General features: G+C 42.9%; 2 protein-coding genes across 3 annotated transcripts in view; one reads left to right on the top strand and one right to left on the bottom strand.

Annotated features, from left to right (window-relative positions):
* ATP6V1H (ATPase H+ transporting V1 subunit H) overlaps positions 1-12,541 on the bottom strand; it is a 35,520-nt gene extending 22,979 nt beyond the window's left edge. Inside the window, exons 1-4 of the mRNA XM_083517980.1 lie at positions 12,381-12,541; positions 8,965-9,088; positions 5,136-5,238; positions 2,796-2,885 (exon numbers count right to left, since the gene is read on the bottom strand). Of these exons, the coding sequence (XP_083374106.1) occupies positions 2,796-2,885; positions 5,136-5,238; positions 8,965-9,068 (297 nt within the window). The 5' untranslated portion in view covers positions 9,069-9,088; positions 12,381-12,541. The remainder of the gene's footprint in view (positions 1-2,795; positions 2,886-5,135; positions 5,239-8,964; positions 9,089-12,380) is intronic.
* RGS20 (regulator of G protein signaling 20) overlaps positions 12,513-18,624 on the top strand; it is a 48,817-nt gene continuing 42,705 nt past the window's right edge. Inside the window, exons 1-2 of one of the 2 annotated variants that reach the window (XM_083518073.1) lie at positions 12,513-12,626; positions 18,562-18,622. Coding sequence is in view for 1 of the 2 variants with exons in the window: in XM_083518069.1 (XP_083374195.1) it covers positions 18,512-18,622 (111 nt within the window). In the remaining variant the exon portion in view is untranslated. Of the gene's footprint in view, positions 12,627-18,210; positions 18,623-18,624 lie in introns of both variants that reach the window. The other variant, XM_083518069.1, reaches the window with a different exon arrangement.

Raw genomic sequence — 18,624 nt, 5'->3', positions numbered from 1 at the left:
TCCATCAAAAATTATTTACTCTGTTGAATTTATCTTAGTGCTGCCAGCGTTCTCAACTGTATACAGTTGTTTTCCAAAAATTCAATAAATGTTTTCCACTCTTTTAAAAATATATGTTCTTCTTGCTCTCTTATTCTATGTGTTAAATCTGCAAGTTCTGCATATTCTGTCAACTTAAGTTGCCAGTGCTCTTTAGTTGGGACCTCACTCACTTTCCATTTTGGGGCTAACAAAACACAGGCCGCAGTTGTTGCATACATAAATAACCTTTTCTAACACTTAGAAATTCATGTCTTGGTTCTTCCCAGCAAACAGGACTAGGGTTTTTTTTGGGGGGGTGGGGAGTAGTTTTAAACATTTTTTTCAATTCATTATCAATCATTTCCCAATATACTTTTACCTTTTTACATGTCCACCACATGTGAAAAAAGGTTCCCTCCGCTTCTTTACACTTCCAACATGTATCTGATTCTGTTTTATAAATCTTAGCCAACCTACTCGGAGTTAAATACCACCTATGAAACATTTTCAAATAATTCTCTTTCAATGAATAACATGCGGTAAATTTCAGGTCGCTTTCCCAAAGTTTCTTCCAGAGATTAAGATCTATATTGTGTCCTATATCTATTGCCCAGTGTGCCACTGAAGCTTTAACAAGCTCATCTTTTCTTTCCCATTCCAATAAAAACTATACATTTTAGACAGAAGTTTATTCTTATTTTGTAAGAGTTCTTTTTCAAGTTGTGAGCTTTGGTCCAGAAATCCATTCTTTCTATCTAATTTAAACATGTTGTATATCTGGTGATATTGCAACCAACCCATAAGTTGGCTCCTTAAGTTTTCCACTGATTTCATTTTGGGGTCATCCCCCCCTGTAAGTCACCCTTTGTCTGCCAATGCATATGTACATTGTTGTTGAAGCTGCTTCACGAACAGACTTCTGTTGAAAAGTGGTCTTTAAATGTTGTAAGCAAACAAAACTATATGCTGGACTAGATGGATCGTCGTTTGATTTTGCAAGCCAATTCTTTGTTCCCCCTGTTTTGGAGAGGATTCATGCTTCTGGCAGGAGATTTGAGGCCCCTACCTGTTCTGACTCATTATGATTCTTTCACACTCAGTTTAAACTTTTCAGGTGGTATGCTTGCCCAGAATATCAGCACAATGTGTTAATTTAAAAGTAATTTGGTACAGCAGCCCAAGATCTGCCTGTAAGTGCACTTAAGAGATGCTGCCTGAGCTTGTATAATAACCATGCTTCGTGCTAAGCATGTCTTATTTTAAAAATGTAATTGCTACAAATCTAAAATATTAGAACACATTAAGGTAATTTTGCACTATTCAGAACAAAATGTATTGTTAAAAAAAAAATCAAGGAGGTCATCGGGCCGATAAAAGATTTGTTGCCAAGCAGACAGAACTGGCTTGCACATGTACATGGAAATCAAAGAAGTTATGCATATGTCCAGTGAGAAATGCTTTGCATATTTCATGCAAAATGTATTTTTCTTACTTCCTTTGAAGGGGAGAAACACGTCAGCAAATATACAGCATACCTATGACAATAGCGTCACTACCAACCACAGCTTTCCTGACCACATGTACCACAATGTTTTATTATCCTGCTACTCCCCTCTTTACAGAGGCAATCAAAGCAACTAACAGATATGAAAAATGGATTACTAATAGGTAAAGATTTAATGTTATAATATTTTAAGATTAAAGATTAGGATAAACAAAGAGGGGAAGGATTTGCTGAACCAACAAACTGAACTGGAATACAAAAAAGGGAGGCGTGAGGAGGTCCGGGAAACAAGCTAATGAAAAATAAGTAATGGAAAGATTGAGTTGTTTTTAATTACCGTATTTTTCGCTCTATAACACGCACCCAACCATAACACACACGTAGTTTTTAGAGGAGGAAAATCCATAGGCATGCCACCCGTAGGCATTCCCTCCATAACACGCACAGACATTTCCCCTTACTTTTTAGGAGGAAAAAAGTGAGTGTTATGGTGCAAAAAATATGGTATTTTTATTTTGTATTTTTCTTTTTTCTATTTTTCTTTTGTAATATTTTGAAAATCTTAATAAATTTCTTATAAAAAAAACAAAACAACTAACAGAATTCAAGAAATAGACAGAATTAAAATATTAATCCACATAATGAATATTATAAACAAATAACTACGGACAGCCTAAGAAAAGCCTTAGAGTGTCAACAGACAAACTTAAAACACCAATAAGATGGAAAGTTACTCCCCTAATATTTGACTGTTCAAGATAAAATGGGTAAGTGGGCTCATTATTTATATTTGATTAATGATGATCTTATACAATTTACGCTATATGCAATTGATAAAGCGCTGTTCTGTAGGATGTAGTCGGGAATGTTAATAAAAATAAATGCATATCTCTGTGGGGGGGTTTTATTTTTGAAAAAGGTTAACTGATTCATCTATTAATGGTTTCAGCCACACTTGTTCCAAGCTGTAAATGCAATCTTACTAACTGTATCAAAGGTACTTTCCACAAAGTACGGAGTGTAGGCAGAACCTAGCAGATGTTGATCACAGAAAGCTTATTCCACAAGGCATTGCTGCTCGGCCACCGCTGATCATTTCAGCAGATAAAGCACACAAGCTCCACTAAAATCACTAAAGGCCACTTGGTGCATAGGCTCTAGCCTTGCAAACCAATTTAAAGTGGGCAGCAAGCAGAAAGCTGTCTGCGCTGAAATAAGATACCCACATACCAACAAGCACTGGAAATGGGGGGGAAACCAATTAACTTACCTGCAGCATATCATCCACCATTGTTAAAATGTACTGAACCGTTTGTTCCTTGGAGATGTGAGTCATGAGGTTTATGAACGTTTTAGCGCACTAGGGAGGAAAGAAGTAATCCAAAGAAAGTTAGAATTATTCGCAAGTGTTTTCATTCTTATTTTCATTTGGCAATTTTGCAAGCACAGCCTGTGTGAGGAACACTGAAACAATCCAAAGTTGCTTCACTGTAATAAACACAAGTATTGGGAAACTCCTCCCCAGCCTACTACTATTGCACCGGCTACATTCATTTAATCAATAGTCCAAACAGAATTTGGCAATGGGTTCTTGACTGTTTCCTCTAGAATATAAAGGTATGCTGTGTTTAATGCATGCCCTGCGGACACAAGGCCACAGATTAAGAGAACAAGACACAATCCCATAAAATAAAGCAGGTGGTAATAACCTTTGTCCTTCCAGCTGTTGCTAAATGGTATCTCCCATAATCCCTGTCCATTGATCATGCTTGCTGGGGCTGATGGGAGTTTTAGTTCAGTAGCGTCAGGAGGACAAAAAGCTCCCCACACCTGAAGTTAAGGTCTACTATGGTTTCTAACAGGCACAAAGGGGAGACAATGATGAAGACATTTATGTATGCTGAGCCTCACTAACTTCAACAAAAATGTGCAAAACTGCCCGTTATACTTTTCGAAATTAACTAATATGGGAGTGGGGGAGATTGATTTTGTTCCTAGTCTGAATAGGAGAAGAGCGCTCCAACAAAGGGTTGCCCTATGTCCGGAATTTCCCAGACATGTCCTGTTTTTTGGGGGGGGCAGTATGCCCCTCCAGGCGGAATTTGGCACTGTACTTGAAATGTCCGGGTTTTGGGGGAAGGGGTGTTTATTGGGGGAGGGGTTGGAGGGACACATGTATGCCACCGAAGTGTGGAAGAGGGCAGGCACTGCCCGGGAAGGTCATTTTCAAAATATGGCAACCCTATCCAACAACAATTACTGCAATTAAGAGGAGTACTTATACAATGTGTGCCTATACTTTAACAAGCAACTTTTAAATAATATTTACAGTGGCTGTAGCCAGAGATGTACAAGTGTCAGTATACTCATGCAAGAAGGTTTTTGAGTTGTTTCCTTCTCACTGCAGCCCCAACTTCCCCCAAAGCTGCTCTGCAAAGCCAAGGCACCCTCTGGAACAGTATGGGGTGGGGCAGAGAAAGAAGAGAGTTGCAAGAAAGGAGGCGGCAAATTGCCAGGCAAGGCTGGGAAACTCTGCCTGAAACCCTGCAGAGCTGTTGCCAGTCAGTGTAGACAACAGTGATCCAGATGGACCAATGTTGCGGCTCAGTATAAGGCAGCCTCCTGTTGTCCTATGTAATTACACTCCTTCTCCAGCTACAACCCAGTACTCTATGGCACCCTAAGTCACATTCTCTAAGCACCAAGCGTGATTCACACTAGCATGCAAACGGCAAGCAGTTCAACTACACTTTTGGATTAGTTGCACACAAAAATCTGACTGCAATAGCAGAACCCATAAAATGCTCAAAAAGAGGACTGCATATTCAAACAGCGGTCTAAGGCATTCTGACATGACTTATGGACTCGGGTGAAACTTCCATGATTTATTCTGCCTTGGGCAAAGCACACCTGGAATACTGTGTCCAATTCTGGGCACAACAATTTAAGAAGGATGTTGACAAGCTGGAACATGTGCAGAGGAGGGCAATCAGGATGATTAACAGTTGAAGGAGTTGGGTATGTTTAGCCTGGAAAAGAGGAGACTGAGAGGAGATATGATAGCCATCTTCATATATCTCAAGGGCTTTCATATGGCAGAGGGAATAAGCTTGATTTCTCCTGCACTGGAGGGTAGGACTCGAACCAATGCCTTCAAGTTACAAGACAGGAGATTCCAACTAAACATTGGGGAAACTTTCCAACAGTATGAGCTAATTGACCATGGAACGGTCTCCCTCAGGAAGTGGTGGACTCTCCTTCCTTGGAGGTTTTTCAGCAGAGGTTGGATGGCCATCTGCCATGGATGCTTTAGTTGAGATTCCTGCATTGCAGGGGGTTGGACTAGATGACCCTTGGGGTACCTTCCAACTCTACAATTCTGGCTTGCATTATTTATGCTTCTTGTCATCATACTCAGTGATAGAAAGAAAGTGTAGAAGGCATACGGTTAATTCACCAGGACATTTTCACAAATGATCTATGAGGAAAGCTGGCACAGAAGCAGAAATATAGATGACAAACTTTTAAAACCAGAATGCCAAAGACAAAACAACCACATACATTGGCTGTTCCTAGAACAGGAGATTGCCACAAAGAGATGCTGGGTTACCTGGTTGCCTTCATTTTTAATCAATTCTTGTTTCTCTTCTGGGCTCCTTTTCTGCTCAAATCTTTGAATAAATTCACAGTCTTCTGCTGAAATCATCTGCCCTCTAGCAAGGAAAACAAAGCTTTAAGGACTTCCTGTGCTATCATTGTTTTACTGCTTGTAGATTTAACAAAATATATCCTGCTGTTCAAAAAATTTTCCCCGAGGTGCTAATGTAATAATTTCCTACAGTGACTGTTTAGTGAGCACACTTCCCTTTCCAAACATATTAAATAAATTTGGAGCATGTACTGTGTTTAGCCCAAGAGCATGGATGCTGTCCAAAGCCATTATCTTGCAAGGAAAAGGGCAGTGAAGACCCCAGTGTATCTTTGACGATTCAAAAGCTTCTATGGAGCCAAGGCTAATGGAATTTTTGACTTTTTTTTCCTTGAAGCAGTAAACGCCAACTCCATGCCTAATCATAAACTGCTTTTGAAAGGTCTACAGTGGTACCTCTTGTTACAAACTTAATTGGTTCCGAAGGTCCATTCTTAAGCTGAAACCGTTCTCTTCTGAGACACGCTTCCGCTAATGGGGCCTCCAGCACGTGATTTCTGTTCGCATCCTGGAGCAAAGTTCACAACCAGGAGCAGCTACTTCCGGGTTAGCGGAGCTCGTAACCTGAAGCATTCGTAACCAGAAGCGTTTGTAACCAGAGGTAACATTATACTTAGTTTCAAAAGAACTTAAGAACAGGCCTGTTGGATCAGGCCAAATACTCTTGTACAGTCTACAAGAACAGCATAAAGTTGACCATGTTTTGAGTAAACTGTTTTCAAGTCTTATACCCTTGGGTCTGATTTGGAAGCTCCAGCTAATGTAGACTGCAGCAGCCAGATTACCGTATTTTTCGCCCTATAGGACGCACTTTTTCCCCTCCAAAAATGAAGGGGAAATCTGGGTGCGTCCTATGAGGCGAATGCAGGCTTTTGCTGAAGCTTGGAGAGCGAGAGGGGTCGTTGCGCACCGACCTCTCTCGCTCTCCAGGCTTCAGGAAGACATCCGCAGCCTAGGCAGCCCTGTGGGAGGTCCCGCAGGGCTGTCTAGGCTGCGGATAGCAGCCTGCTTCCCGGAGTGTCGGGCGTCCTGAAAGCAGAGTGCCCGGCGCTTCGGGAACACAACCGCAGCCTAGGCAGCCCTGCGGGAGGTGCCGCAGGGATGTCTAGACTGCGGATAGCAGCCTGCCACCCAGCGTGAGGGGCGCCCTGAAGCAGAGCGCCCCCCGCGCCCGGCAGACATCCGCAGCGTGGGGAGCCTTGCAGGAGTTCCCCGCGGGCTCCCCACGCTGCGGATAGCAGCCTGCTGCCCAGCGCGAGGGGCGCCCTGAAGCAGAGCGCCCCCCGCGCCCGGCAGACATCCGCAGCGTGGGGAGCCTTGCAGGAGTTCCCCGCAAAGCTCCCCACGGTGCGGATAGCAGCCTGCCGCCCAGCGTGAGGGGCGCCCTGAAGCAGAGCGCCCGGCAGACATCCGCAGCGTGGGGAGCCTTGCAGGAGTTCCCCGCAAAGCTCCCCACGGTGCGGATAGCAGCCTGCCACCAGGCGGGCGGGGCGCCCTGATGCAGAGCGCCCCTCGCGCCTGGCAGACATGGGCCAGCCCCACAAGCTCGGGGGACAGCAGGGAGGCGCAGCGCCGCCATCCCGCTGTTCCTCGACCTGGTTCGGTTTCCCCGACCTGCTTTCGGGGGGGAAATAAAGGGGGGGGAATTCCTTTATTTCCCCCCCAAAAAACTAGGTGCGTCCTATGGGACAGAGCGTCCTATGGGACGGAGCGTCCTATGGGACGAAAAATATGGTACTTTTTACCCTTGCTGGTTAAGAATACTTGACACCATTGTTAAAACAGCTGCAATGGCTGCCCATCTGCTACTGAGCCTAGTTCAGGGTTCACGTATTGATTTACAACTTGAATCCAGGATACGTCAGGGATCTCCTGAAACTTTATATCCCAGCTTGATCACCAAGATCATCTACAGGACCACCTTTGGTCATTCCCTGAGTTCGTGTGGCTCATCTGACAACAATGAGAAACTGAGCCTTTACTTTCCACCAGTCCTGTGGGAAATCCTGCCAAATAGTTCAGTGGGCACCTTCTGTGCCAGCTTTTAAACGCCTGCTGAAAACCTTTCGGTTTCAGAAGGCCTATGCAGGCAGTTAAGAGTACATCGTCCACAATGGTCGATTGATGTGTGTTTTTAATTTCTTTTTTGCTCTTAACTTGTTCTTAAATGTTATTGTTTCATTTTATGTTTATACATTGTTGCAAACCACTGTGAAATTTTTTTAATGATACAGTGGTATATAAACATTTTTATAAATAAATAAATTATTCAGTGTATTTCTATGTAACATTAACACATATTGGGTAAACAACATGAAATCATCTATTGATTGTGAATTTCAATGTACTGTACAGTGGTACCTCGGGTTAAGTACTTAATTTGTTCCAGACGTCCGTTCTTAACCTGAAACAGTTCTTAACCTAAAGCACCACTTTAGCTAATGGGGCCTGCTGCTGCCACCGGAGCACGATTTCTGTTCTCATCCTGAAGCAAAGTTCTTAACCCAAGGTAATATTTCTGGGTTAGCAGAGTCTGTAACATGAAGCGTATGTAACATGAAATGTATGTAACCCGAGCTACTACTGTACTATTTTACCTTCCCTTAAATTTAGAGTTAATTAGCAGACTGCTTAGAAAAGATCATCAAGCCCAAAGAAAAAAGCCTTATTAAAAATATATGTTTTTAAATTCCAAGATAATATTCATTCCTACCATTTCAGAATAGTAACTAATCCTGGACACTGGTAACAATAAATAAATAAAGATTCTTAGACAGCAGTCCTACATCTTTTGGTTCCCCAACACCCTGACAACTTTTCAATGACAGACCAACGTAATTCCAAGGCCATGAGGAAAAACAGCTGCTGATTAGGGATAAAAAACATGTCCTAAGTGATGTTATTCATTTTTTTTAAAAAAAAAGTCCTCTTGCAGTCAGTCAGTGACACAGTAACTTGTGATTAAGTTTTCCTTTCAATTATAGATTTTCCTTGCAAGAAGTGTAGTTCTTCTGTTCACATAAAGTAGTAACAGTCATTATTTTATTTTTTTTGCAATATTGAATTTGATCAGGCTGTAATCTCATTACTATTATTGTACAATATAATACTGTTCCAATTCTGTAATTATTTCGTCACACAGTGCCTGGTGAATATTAGGTGTTTGCTTTCCTGTGAATTTCACTGGTATTGTTTGTGAATTAATGAATCAAATGGGGGGGGATTGTAAGTGTATGTGGCCTCAACTATTTAGACATTCCAGCCCACCCTTTGACCTGGCAATGTTCTTTTGTGCTAGTTAAATTCTTCTTTGTGATCTCTATTTATCTCTTCTACAAACCAACATGCACTTATGAGCAATGGAGCTGTAGGAGGCCTTTTTGTGTGTAGTTAATTGTGTAGTTAAATGGCAGAAAGCAATCTTAAGGATAGTGGAATTCCTCAACAAATTGGCATTTTAAAGCCTGGATTTTGCCAGACTTCTGAAAAAGTTTAAGAAAATTGTTAGGAAAAAATGTTTCTATCAATCATATCCATCCATGGAACCCTACCCTTATTTGTTTTAACGAAATATCATTTTTGGTAATAACAGTTAATTTTCACTAACTCAGTATTTTTCCAGTTCTCCTAACAGCATGCAAGACCTTCCAAAAGCATAAAAACTGTAACTAGTTTAGAAGCCTAGAGATATATGCTCCTTCTGGGAACCTGTGCCCAGATACTAACTTACTGGAGATATGACTGCCAATTCACTTTGTTGGCCCGAACCTCAGCAGCTTTGGCAGCAATGATATTGGTGGGGACAGCAGCATCTACAGCACCCCGGATATCCATTTTTATCTTGATGTCAAAACCTGTTAAGAAAATAAAGGCTGCTATCAGTTTACATTGAACAAAGTGATTTCAAGAGTTTGAAATTGTGTTTATAAAGCTGCTAAACCTACGAGAAGTGACTATAGTTCATCCAAAAGTTTAAACCCCACTAACTTCAAATAAGAATTAAGAATGTACTTAACTTTTTAACATTGAAATTAATGAGGCTTACAAGTCTGTACGTTCCACGGGATTGTTCCAGGTGCAGGCATTTGCATACCATATTATTTGCTTATTTTCTACAGTTGCTCATTGAAGCCTATTCTGCATACACCTCAATTTTCCAGGCATTATATATTATGCTATCCTGACTGTACACTGATTTGGAATCAAACATCCTCTAACAATTTTCTTTTTAAGTCCAAGGCCCACATAGTTGCAGAAGTATTACAGTAATATATACAACATGATCAGCTTTGAAAAGATTTCCATGCAATACATAAAGCATTTTTGAATAAAACAGAACTATAATCCTATAATTCCCTTACCTGTATGATATAGGAGACGGCAGGCAGAGACCACCCCCTCCCACAACAAGGTATTAATCTGCTCCCTGGCCCAGCCAGCTGTCCCCTCTCTGCTAGCTTTTTATCAGCCAGGATGGGGGGGAGCCGGGGTCCAGAGTACAAGCAGGCATTCTGACCAATCCAAGCACCTTGTCAATGTCCTCAAGCCTTAACCAACTGAAGGCCAAAACAACAGGACTAGACAGTGCTCTGGACACCCCTTAAGGGTTATCTGCTGTAATAGTGGAGTCAAGATCCCAGTGGGTGTAAGCGATGTTTTGCAAACAAGTCACAACAAGCTGCCATCAGGTCTATCACTTCCTTTGGGCCAGACTGTAAAAGGCCCTGCACTACCAGGAAAAGCTCTGTTGTACAGCACAATGAGGATGCAATGGAAAGCCTAAATCTCAACAGGAAGTGATCTGCCCCGACAAGGAAGTGATGTCAATATCAGATCACCTTCTTCCTGCTCAGCCAAGAAAGCAGGGACCAGAGTGTGACCTTCCACAAGCGTTGGGACAGCCCCATGGTCGTCATGGCAGCCATGAAGTCCTGATCCACCCCAGAGCTGACAGCTTCAACTTGGATGTTGAAGTCCCCCAACACCAGCAATCTGGGAGTCCTCGGCATCACCTCCAAGATCAGCTCTATCAGTTCAGCCAGGGAGACCGCTGGGCAACGAGACAGACAGTAAACCAGAAGAAACCCTAATCCCAAAGTCAGGAACACATATACTCTAAATTCACACACACACACACCTCGACAGACAGCCTGGAGAGAAAGAGTGTTCTCACTTCTCACACTCTATCAGGGCAATTTCCCCCCCCCCCCCCGAGGTAGCAGCTACTTTGTGGAACACTCTACTTAGAAAAGTTTGTTCACCTCTTTATTTCTTGAACAATTATTCCAACCAAGCTAATACAATTAATTCAAAAAATCCTCCCAGTGGGATATAGCTCCTCTGATGCTGGGTATTTTTTATTATTATTGTATTAGGATGGGGTGGGGCTTATCACACTTTTATATTTACTTTGATAGTGATAATTCATTTTAGAAAAGTAGTAAGTAAATAAATCAACAACAACGCAAGAAAAAATGTGCAGAATGCCCTTTCATTTATCATAAACTATTCAGTATTATGTGACATGGGCATTGTTCCAAAAAGGATCTGCACATTTGAGATTGTAGATTTGTTGCCAAATAAAGTTCAGGCTGCTAACAAAACTCAGTTTCATTTTTGAGACAAACAGTTTCTGGTTCAGGCAGCCAGTAATTTTGCCCAGCAGCTAAGGATTAACTTGATTTCTACTTCCTGTGACCTATAACCAATGTCACTTCCCCTTTCCAGCTAAGGGGTAACTTTTCAATTTTTCAATCCTATACAGTACACCCTTTCTAGCTGTAAGCACAAGTTCAAGCATGAACAAGATTGTGCTGCATGAACAAGATTGCACTGCACATCATCCTAAAGTGATACTTTTTTCTTTTCTTTTTACAGAATGGAAGTATAGTTTGAATACCAGAATGTATGACCTTCACCACTTCTGCTTTCTACTTTCTTAGGGGGTGTCTGGCCTAGTCCAGCTCTGATGCCAAAACAAGCTGCCTGAGTTTTTAATGCATTAAATCATTGTTAGGGCAGAACTCTCCATAAACATCAGATAATTCAGCCTGACTGAACCTGTTCAAACTTCATCAGGACCATTTGCCTACACACAAAAACCATATAAACTGTTTCCTCCCTTGCACTGGAAACATGCAATGACTGTTATTGGATGAAACATTTCCTTCTGCCCTCTGTGTTAGTGTCAACAAGTGTCTTACCTCAGATGAAGGAAGTTGAACAACCATTTTTCATTCTAGCATACAACCTAAGTGCACCTATATGTATTCCAAAAGTCATTAGCAGTACCAAGATACTGGTTTGATTACAAGGAGCACAAACATTTAACGAAGTGATGAGAGAAAACCTAATGGTTCAGTAAGCTCAAGGACAGCAAGATTCAGAAAAACAAAGCTCTTATAGAAAGACTGAAATAACTAGTAGTAGATAGGTAGCCGTGTTGGTCTGCCATAGTCAAAATAAAAAATTCCTTCCAGTAGCACCTTAAAGACCAACTAAGTTAGTTCTTGGTATGAGCTTTCGTGTGCATGCACACTTCTTCAAATAACTAGACAATTCCCATCCCGAGATCAGAGCGGCCCTGTGCTGTTTTGCTTTTTTAAAATATGCACAGCAGCATCTCCATCTTGGCACTTATTTTAGTCGCCTTTCTGCACCACTTAAAGAACATCTAGCCCAATAGCTGAGAGTGCAGCAGAGCAATCAAATTCATGGATTCCAAGACTAGCAAAGGCTGGGATTAGCCACAACAGCAAGGGGGTTAAAAGCCAGAACCTCAGTAATGCCTCCCAAGAACCAGAAGCCTGGAGATAATAGAGAACCACCCTGCTCTGCTTGTGACCTTCCCTGCGGCATCGAGATAATCACTCGCCGCTTAAACAGATGTTGGGAATCCGCAAGAGCTTTCCTAGCTGAGAGTATTTTGCGTGCAGCAGGTACGTGGGTAGCTCGGGAGGCGAGAACGGGGCGGCCTTCCGTGAGTTCCAGCTGAGTCTCCAGGGCAGCGCGCAGCTTCCTTGCCAGCGATGCTCGCCCGAAGGCAAGCGGGCGCAGCGCGTGTCCCTTCCCGGTGCCCACCAGCCCCACCCCGAGGCCTTCCGCTCCAGCCCCTGTCCCTCTCCCGGGGCTGCAGGCCTCACTTACCTCCTTCGCTTCGTAGGCCGGCGATGAAGTCCCCGGAATCCGCAGGGGCAACGGGTGACCCGGACTCAGCAGCTAAGCAGAAGAGGGACAGCCGAGGCTCACGATCATGTGACTGCGCTCAGCTGACAACAACAGCGGCCGAGATAGGACGACGCTACGGGTCCCCGGAAAGCTCCGTTCGCGAAGCGGGAAATGTTGGCCAAAAGAGGAGGCGGGTGACGCAGCGAGGGCGAGCGTGCTGGGCCGGTACGTTAGAACGCTGTGTAGACGCAACTTTTATTTCCAGCGTCACAGGACGCTTTTCTTTTTATTTTCTAACGTTATTGGAGGGTTAATGGGAGAGTTTTAAGAGAGCATGTGCAGGCAGCTGTGATAAAACAATCATATAGCCTGGTCCGTGGCAAGTTCAGTAACGTAATGACCTCCAGTGCACTCGCCCTCCCCGCAGCGCGCGCACGTACACAAACATAGAACTTTGATCATCTGCACAAGTTCCAGCTTGTCCATATCCTTATTAAATTGTGGTGCCCAGAACTGGACATTCCAAGTGTGGTCTGACCAAGGCAGAAGAGTGGTACTGTTACTTCCCTTGATCTGTTACTGTTACTTCTGTTGATGCAGCCTAGAAGAACATTAGCTTATTTTGCTGTTGCTGCATCACACTGTTGACTCGCGTTCATCTTGTGGTCTGTTAAGGCCCCTAGATCCTTTTCACGTGTACTACTGACAAGCCAGGGGTCCCCCATCTTATATTTGTGCAGCTGCTTAAAACCTGACATTTTTTCCTAGTGAAATTCATTTTGTTAGTTTGGGTCTTGTTCTCCAATCTTTTAAGGTCATCTTGAATCCCAAGAATTCTGCGGCAGACAGAAATGGGAGCTGCTCCTCCCATTTTGGTATCCTCTGCAAATTTGATGAGCACCCCCTCAATTCCTTCTTCCAAGTCATTATAATGACGTTGAACAATAGCAAGCATCTCACTTGTCACTTTTTTTCTCCATCAGTGAGTACTCTTTGGGTTTTGGTCAGTCAACCAGCTAAAAATCCACCCAACAGTTACATTTGTTCAGACCACATTTTACCAGCTTCTCTGCAAGAAGATCACGGGGGACTTTGTCAAAAAGCCTTTCTGAAATCAAGATATACTACATCCCCAGCATTCCCCTGATTCACTAAGCTTGTAATTCTATCAAAAAAGAAATGAGATTCGTCTGGCATGACTTGTTTTTGAGAAACCCATGCTGGGTTGTAGTAATCACAGCATTCTTTTCTGAGTGCTCATATACAGATATGTTCTAGGACCTTTCCTGGTACAGTGGTACCTCGGGTTACAGACACTTCAGGTTACAGACTCCGCTGACCCAGAAATAGTACCTCGGGTTAAGAACTTTGCTTCAGGATGAGAACAGAAATTGTGTGGCAGCAGCACTGTGGCAGTGGGAGGCCCCATTAGCTAAAGTGGTGCTTCAGGTTAAGAACAGTATCAGGTTAAGAACGGACCTCCAGAATGAATTAAGTTCTTAACCCGAGGTACCACTGTATTGACATCAAGCTAACTGGTTGGTAGTTACTTGGGTCTTTTCCCCCTTTTGGAAGATGGGGACAACATTTACCTGTCTCCAATCTGCAGGGACCTCACCTGTTGTCAAAGAATTCTCAAAGGTTATAGACAGTGGCTCTGAGATTACATCCGCAAACTCCTGTAGTCAGTGTTTTTCTGGGGGGACGCAGGGGTACGCATACCCCTAAACATTTTGTGAATCTAAGTTTGGCCTCATTAAGAGGCAGTATTTCAATATGAGTAGGAATAATAATAGTAATAATAATAGTTAATTTATATCCCGCCCTTCTGGCTGGGTTTCCCCAGCCACTCTGGGCAGCTCCCAATCAAATATTAAAAACACAATACAGCATTAAACATTAAAAACTTCCCTAAACAGGGCTGCCTTCAGATGTCTTTTAAAAGTAGGATACAGTGGTACCTCGGGTTAAGAACATACGGTAATTCGTTCTGGAGGTCCATTCTTAACCTGAAACTGTTCCTAACCTGAAGCACCACTTTAGCTAATGGGGCCTCTTGCTGCTGCTGCTGCGCCACCGCTGCACGATTTCTGTTTTCATCCTGAAGCAAAGTTCTTAACCCAAGGTAATATTTCTGGGTTAGCAGAGTCTGTAACCTGACGCATATGTAACCTGAAGCATATGTAACCCAAGGTACCACTGTAGTTGCTTATTTCCTTTACATCTGGTGGGAGGGCATTCCACAGGGCAGGTGCCACTACCGAGAAGGCCTTCTGCCTGGTTCCCTGTAACCTCACTTCTTGCAGTGAGGGAACCGCCAGAAGGCCCTCAGTGCTGGATCTCAGTGTCCGGGCTGAATGATGGGTGTGGAGACGCTCCTTCAGGTATACAGGACCAAGGCCATTTAGAGCTTTAAAGGTCAGCACCAACACTTTGAATTGTGTTTGGAAATGTACAGGGAGCCAATGCAGATCTCTCAGGATGGGTGTTATATGGTCTCGGCGGCCACTCCCAGTCACCAGTCTAGCTGCCGCATTCTGGATTAATTGCAGTTTCCGAGTCACCTTCAAAGGTAGCCCCACGTAGAGTGCATTGCAGTAGTCCAAGCAGGAGATAACCAGAGCATGCACCACTCTGGCGAGACAGACTATGGGCAGGTAGGGTCTCAGCCTGCGTACCAGATGGAGCTGGTAGACAGCTGCCCTGGACACAGAATTGACATGCACCTCCATGGAAAGCTGTGAGTCCAAAAGGACTCCCAGGTTTCACACCTGCTCCTTCAGGGGCACAGTTGCCCCATTCAGGACCAGGGAGTCCCCCACACTGCCCCCCAAAAACAGTACTTCTGCCTTGTAAGGATTCAACCTCAATCTGCTAGCCGCCATCCATCCTCCAACCGCCTCCAGGCACTCACACAGGACCTTCACCGCCTTCACTGGTTCTGATTTAAAAGAGAGGTAGAGCTGGGTATCATCTGCATACTGAGTAGGAAAATGAGAGTACCCCCAAACGTGTTTTTTTAAGAAAAAAACCACTGCCTTTAGTACCTTTGGATACAGCTCATCAGGCCTTGGAGATTTTAAATCTTTTAAAATAGCTAGATGTTCCCTTACCACCTCTTTTCATAACTTGGAAAATATTTCCTAATATTTGATATACTGTATGAAGAATTCAAATTCATCTTGCTTGTTTCCCATACTCTGTGCAAAGTGGTTGCAAGAAAGGAGAGAGTAGGACACACAGAATGCGGAATGCAGTTGAATATGAAAGCAGGGTCTGCAGAATAGGAGGGAATGGTGGTTTCATAATTGGACAGAAGTTGAAAAGGGAGCTTAGTAACGAGGAGAAAGATAAAAAAATTCCTTCCAGTAGCACCTTAAAGACCAACTAAGTTAGTTCTTGGTATGAGCTTTCGTGTGCATGCACACTTCTTCAGATACACTTATTCAGGAGAAAGATGCAGAAGGTTGCCATGGCTTGTGTGCAAGGGGGAGGAGAGAAGGCATGAGCGTGGGGGTAAAGGTGAAAATAGGTGCAGTGTGGGGCTGCAGAACAGAAGAGAGAATTGGCATCAGAAATGGAGTTGGAAAGAGGAAAAGTGAGTGTAGCAGTTGCATAAAGTAGGAAGGAGAAGTCCTAGAGGGTTAGTGTGGGGGGATACTTGGTAAGGGTGGTGATGAGATGACAATTCAGCCACATGGGTGGGGAATAAATAATAAAATTGATATTACAGTGGAACCTTGGTTCTCGAACGGCTTAGTTGACTAACAAATCGACTCCCAAACACTGAAAACCCGGAAGTGTTCCAGTTTTCGAACGTTTTTCAGAAGCCGAGCTTCTGATGTGGCTGTTGGCTATTGTTTCTGGGGCACCTGCACCCGCAAGTTGATTTTTAAACATTTCGGAAGTCAAACGGACTTCTGGAACGGATTAAGTTCAAGAACCGAGATACCACGGCATTATTATTATAGCTGTGCATCCCATTATTTCAAGTAAAAATAATAATAACAATCCCTCTTGTGCATTTTGGAAAGTAAATGTTCAGAAATTGAAATCAAAGGCCCACTATACACAAAGAGCTTGTTCTCTGTTTCTCTGGATTGCACCTAATTCAGTGAGACTAATGGCCAGGTACAGGGTTGCGATTAGGCAGAGTATCAGTCTTCTAATGACATATTTCAGTTATATGTAATGTAAACCAACGGCACACCTTCCAGTGGGAACTGCCAACATGGAACAAAACTCAATAATATGATAATTTATTATTATTATTACAGCAAAAGCAAAACTTCAAATACTTTCACCAAACAGAAATTGCAATTTAATGAGATGAAACAATACTGTATTCCGTATTTCCTGATGTATGCCTTCATATGTTTTCATTTGATTACAGTATATGACAAAACATCAACAGTTCTCAAGCTTTGTTTTGGTGCTGTAGCTGGAGGTGCTTTACTTCCTGGAAAGACAATCACTTGGGTTGTCTGGCTTGCTAAACCTACTGCCACTAAATTCCAATTGCACACATGGTTCTTTCCTGTGTGCACATGTTCTTCCGCATCACTTCCTCCCATGTGTGTTATTGGGGGATAGACAGGGCCTTGAGGCTAATCCCCACGTGCAACTGATCTGCTTGTGCAAACAAGACTTCCCCTTCATCTCCACTCTTGCAGCCAGCTGTTCAGTCTCCGAATCTGTTCCAGGAAGTTGGCGGCCCTCTAGAGCAAAGTATGGGGAGAAGGCCGAAAAGGAGAGGAAGGGCAAGACTGGTCACTTTTGCTGGCATGATCTTGGATCTCACCCAGAATGTATAAAATAACTTGGGGTCAGCCCATCTAACTGTTAGTACCCACCCTTCATGGTGTTAAGGGTGCCAACAGACTTGTCTTATGCAAGGATGTGGAACTTGTGGCTCTCTAGGAGTCACTAAACTACAGCTCCCACCATCCTTGACCCAATGGCATGCTGGCTTGGAGCCCAACAATATTTGGTAGGCCACAGGGTAGCCTGTCTCTCTCTCTTTGGTCTAAGTCCAACACAACCCCCACACTACCATGCAGCCTCCTGTACAACATAATACATAAAAACGCACCAAATATATAAATCACTCTCAAAAGCTGAGCTAACAGGGATTTTGTTCCTCAAAACATAATGTCTGTGCTGCTGTAATTAGATTATAGCAAGCACAGAACAGAGCGAAACCAAAGGGCACCAATTTGTCACAAATATAATTATGAAAGTATTGCTGACAGACTAAAGTGGTCATATCATTAACAGGTTCTAATGAATGAATCCATTATGACAATTTAACCTGGTTTTCATTCTGTAGTCTTCTGCTCCCACCTTTAGGCAGAATGGATGATGGATACATATAATTTAAATGGTGTGGTTTAATGCAACCGGTTAATAAGGTCTTATTTGTAGAGAGAGAGAAAAATTATTTCTGTGCTATTTAAGCTAGGATCAAAGACCTATTAATAAGCTACCTGAAGTTTCTCAGTGTTCACTTATATCGCTAAAGTCACATTTTCATTTAGACAGGAAGGATTAGTTAAATCAGTTGGCTACTCTGTGATTGACAAATACCACTGGTCTAAGTTGGACTCAGCAGTTCAGTGTCACGTTCCAATCCCTGTGGAACTGTGTCATCCTTATGCCTAATCTTTTCTGTACAGGACTACACGTAAAAACCAATTCACTGAACAATGCTGCTTTGCTCTCAGTGTTAATTGTCACGGCTACAATGAGTTTAGATGCTTCATCAGATATTCTGTATCAGGATTCATTTTTCTTATTGTTGTTGTTTTAGATTCTTTATCAACTTGCAATCACCAAGCTAAAGCAATCCACTAATACTTGGACTAATACTTTGTGGAATTCAAAGGCGCTGCACAGACAACAGATAATCCTGTTTGCCCTCCCAGCTGTAAGCAGTGCAGGAAAGATTGAATAAACTTCAAGAGAATCAGATACTTGTCCCATTGATGCAAGGAGAAGTTAATCTTACGCTGCTTTCATTTGCTTCAGTGTCTGGATTTGAAGTATATTTTCTATAAAAAAAACCCTGACATTTTCCAAAGAAAACGGAGTGTGGAATTGGATTTAGAAATATGCCCTTTTATGACCTATCAGTGTGGAGGCAATATCTATTTTCCTTCAGGACACAGAGCACAAATACAGAAGATGAAAATGAAGACACCACAGCTCAGCTGTTTTTCAAGGT

This window comes from Podarcis liolepis, assembly GCF_965112155.1.
Source record: "Podarcis liolepis genome assembly, chromosome: 8".
Classification (NCBI taxonomy): Eukaryota; Metazoa; Chordata; class Lepidosauria; order Squamata; family Lacertidae; genus Podarcis; species Podarcis liolepis.
The sequence above is the reverse complement of the archived record's forward strand: the minus strand, read 5'-3'. Positions and strand labels throughout refer to the sequence as shown.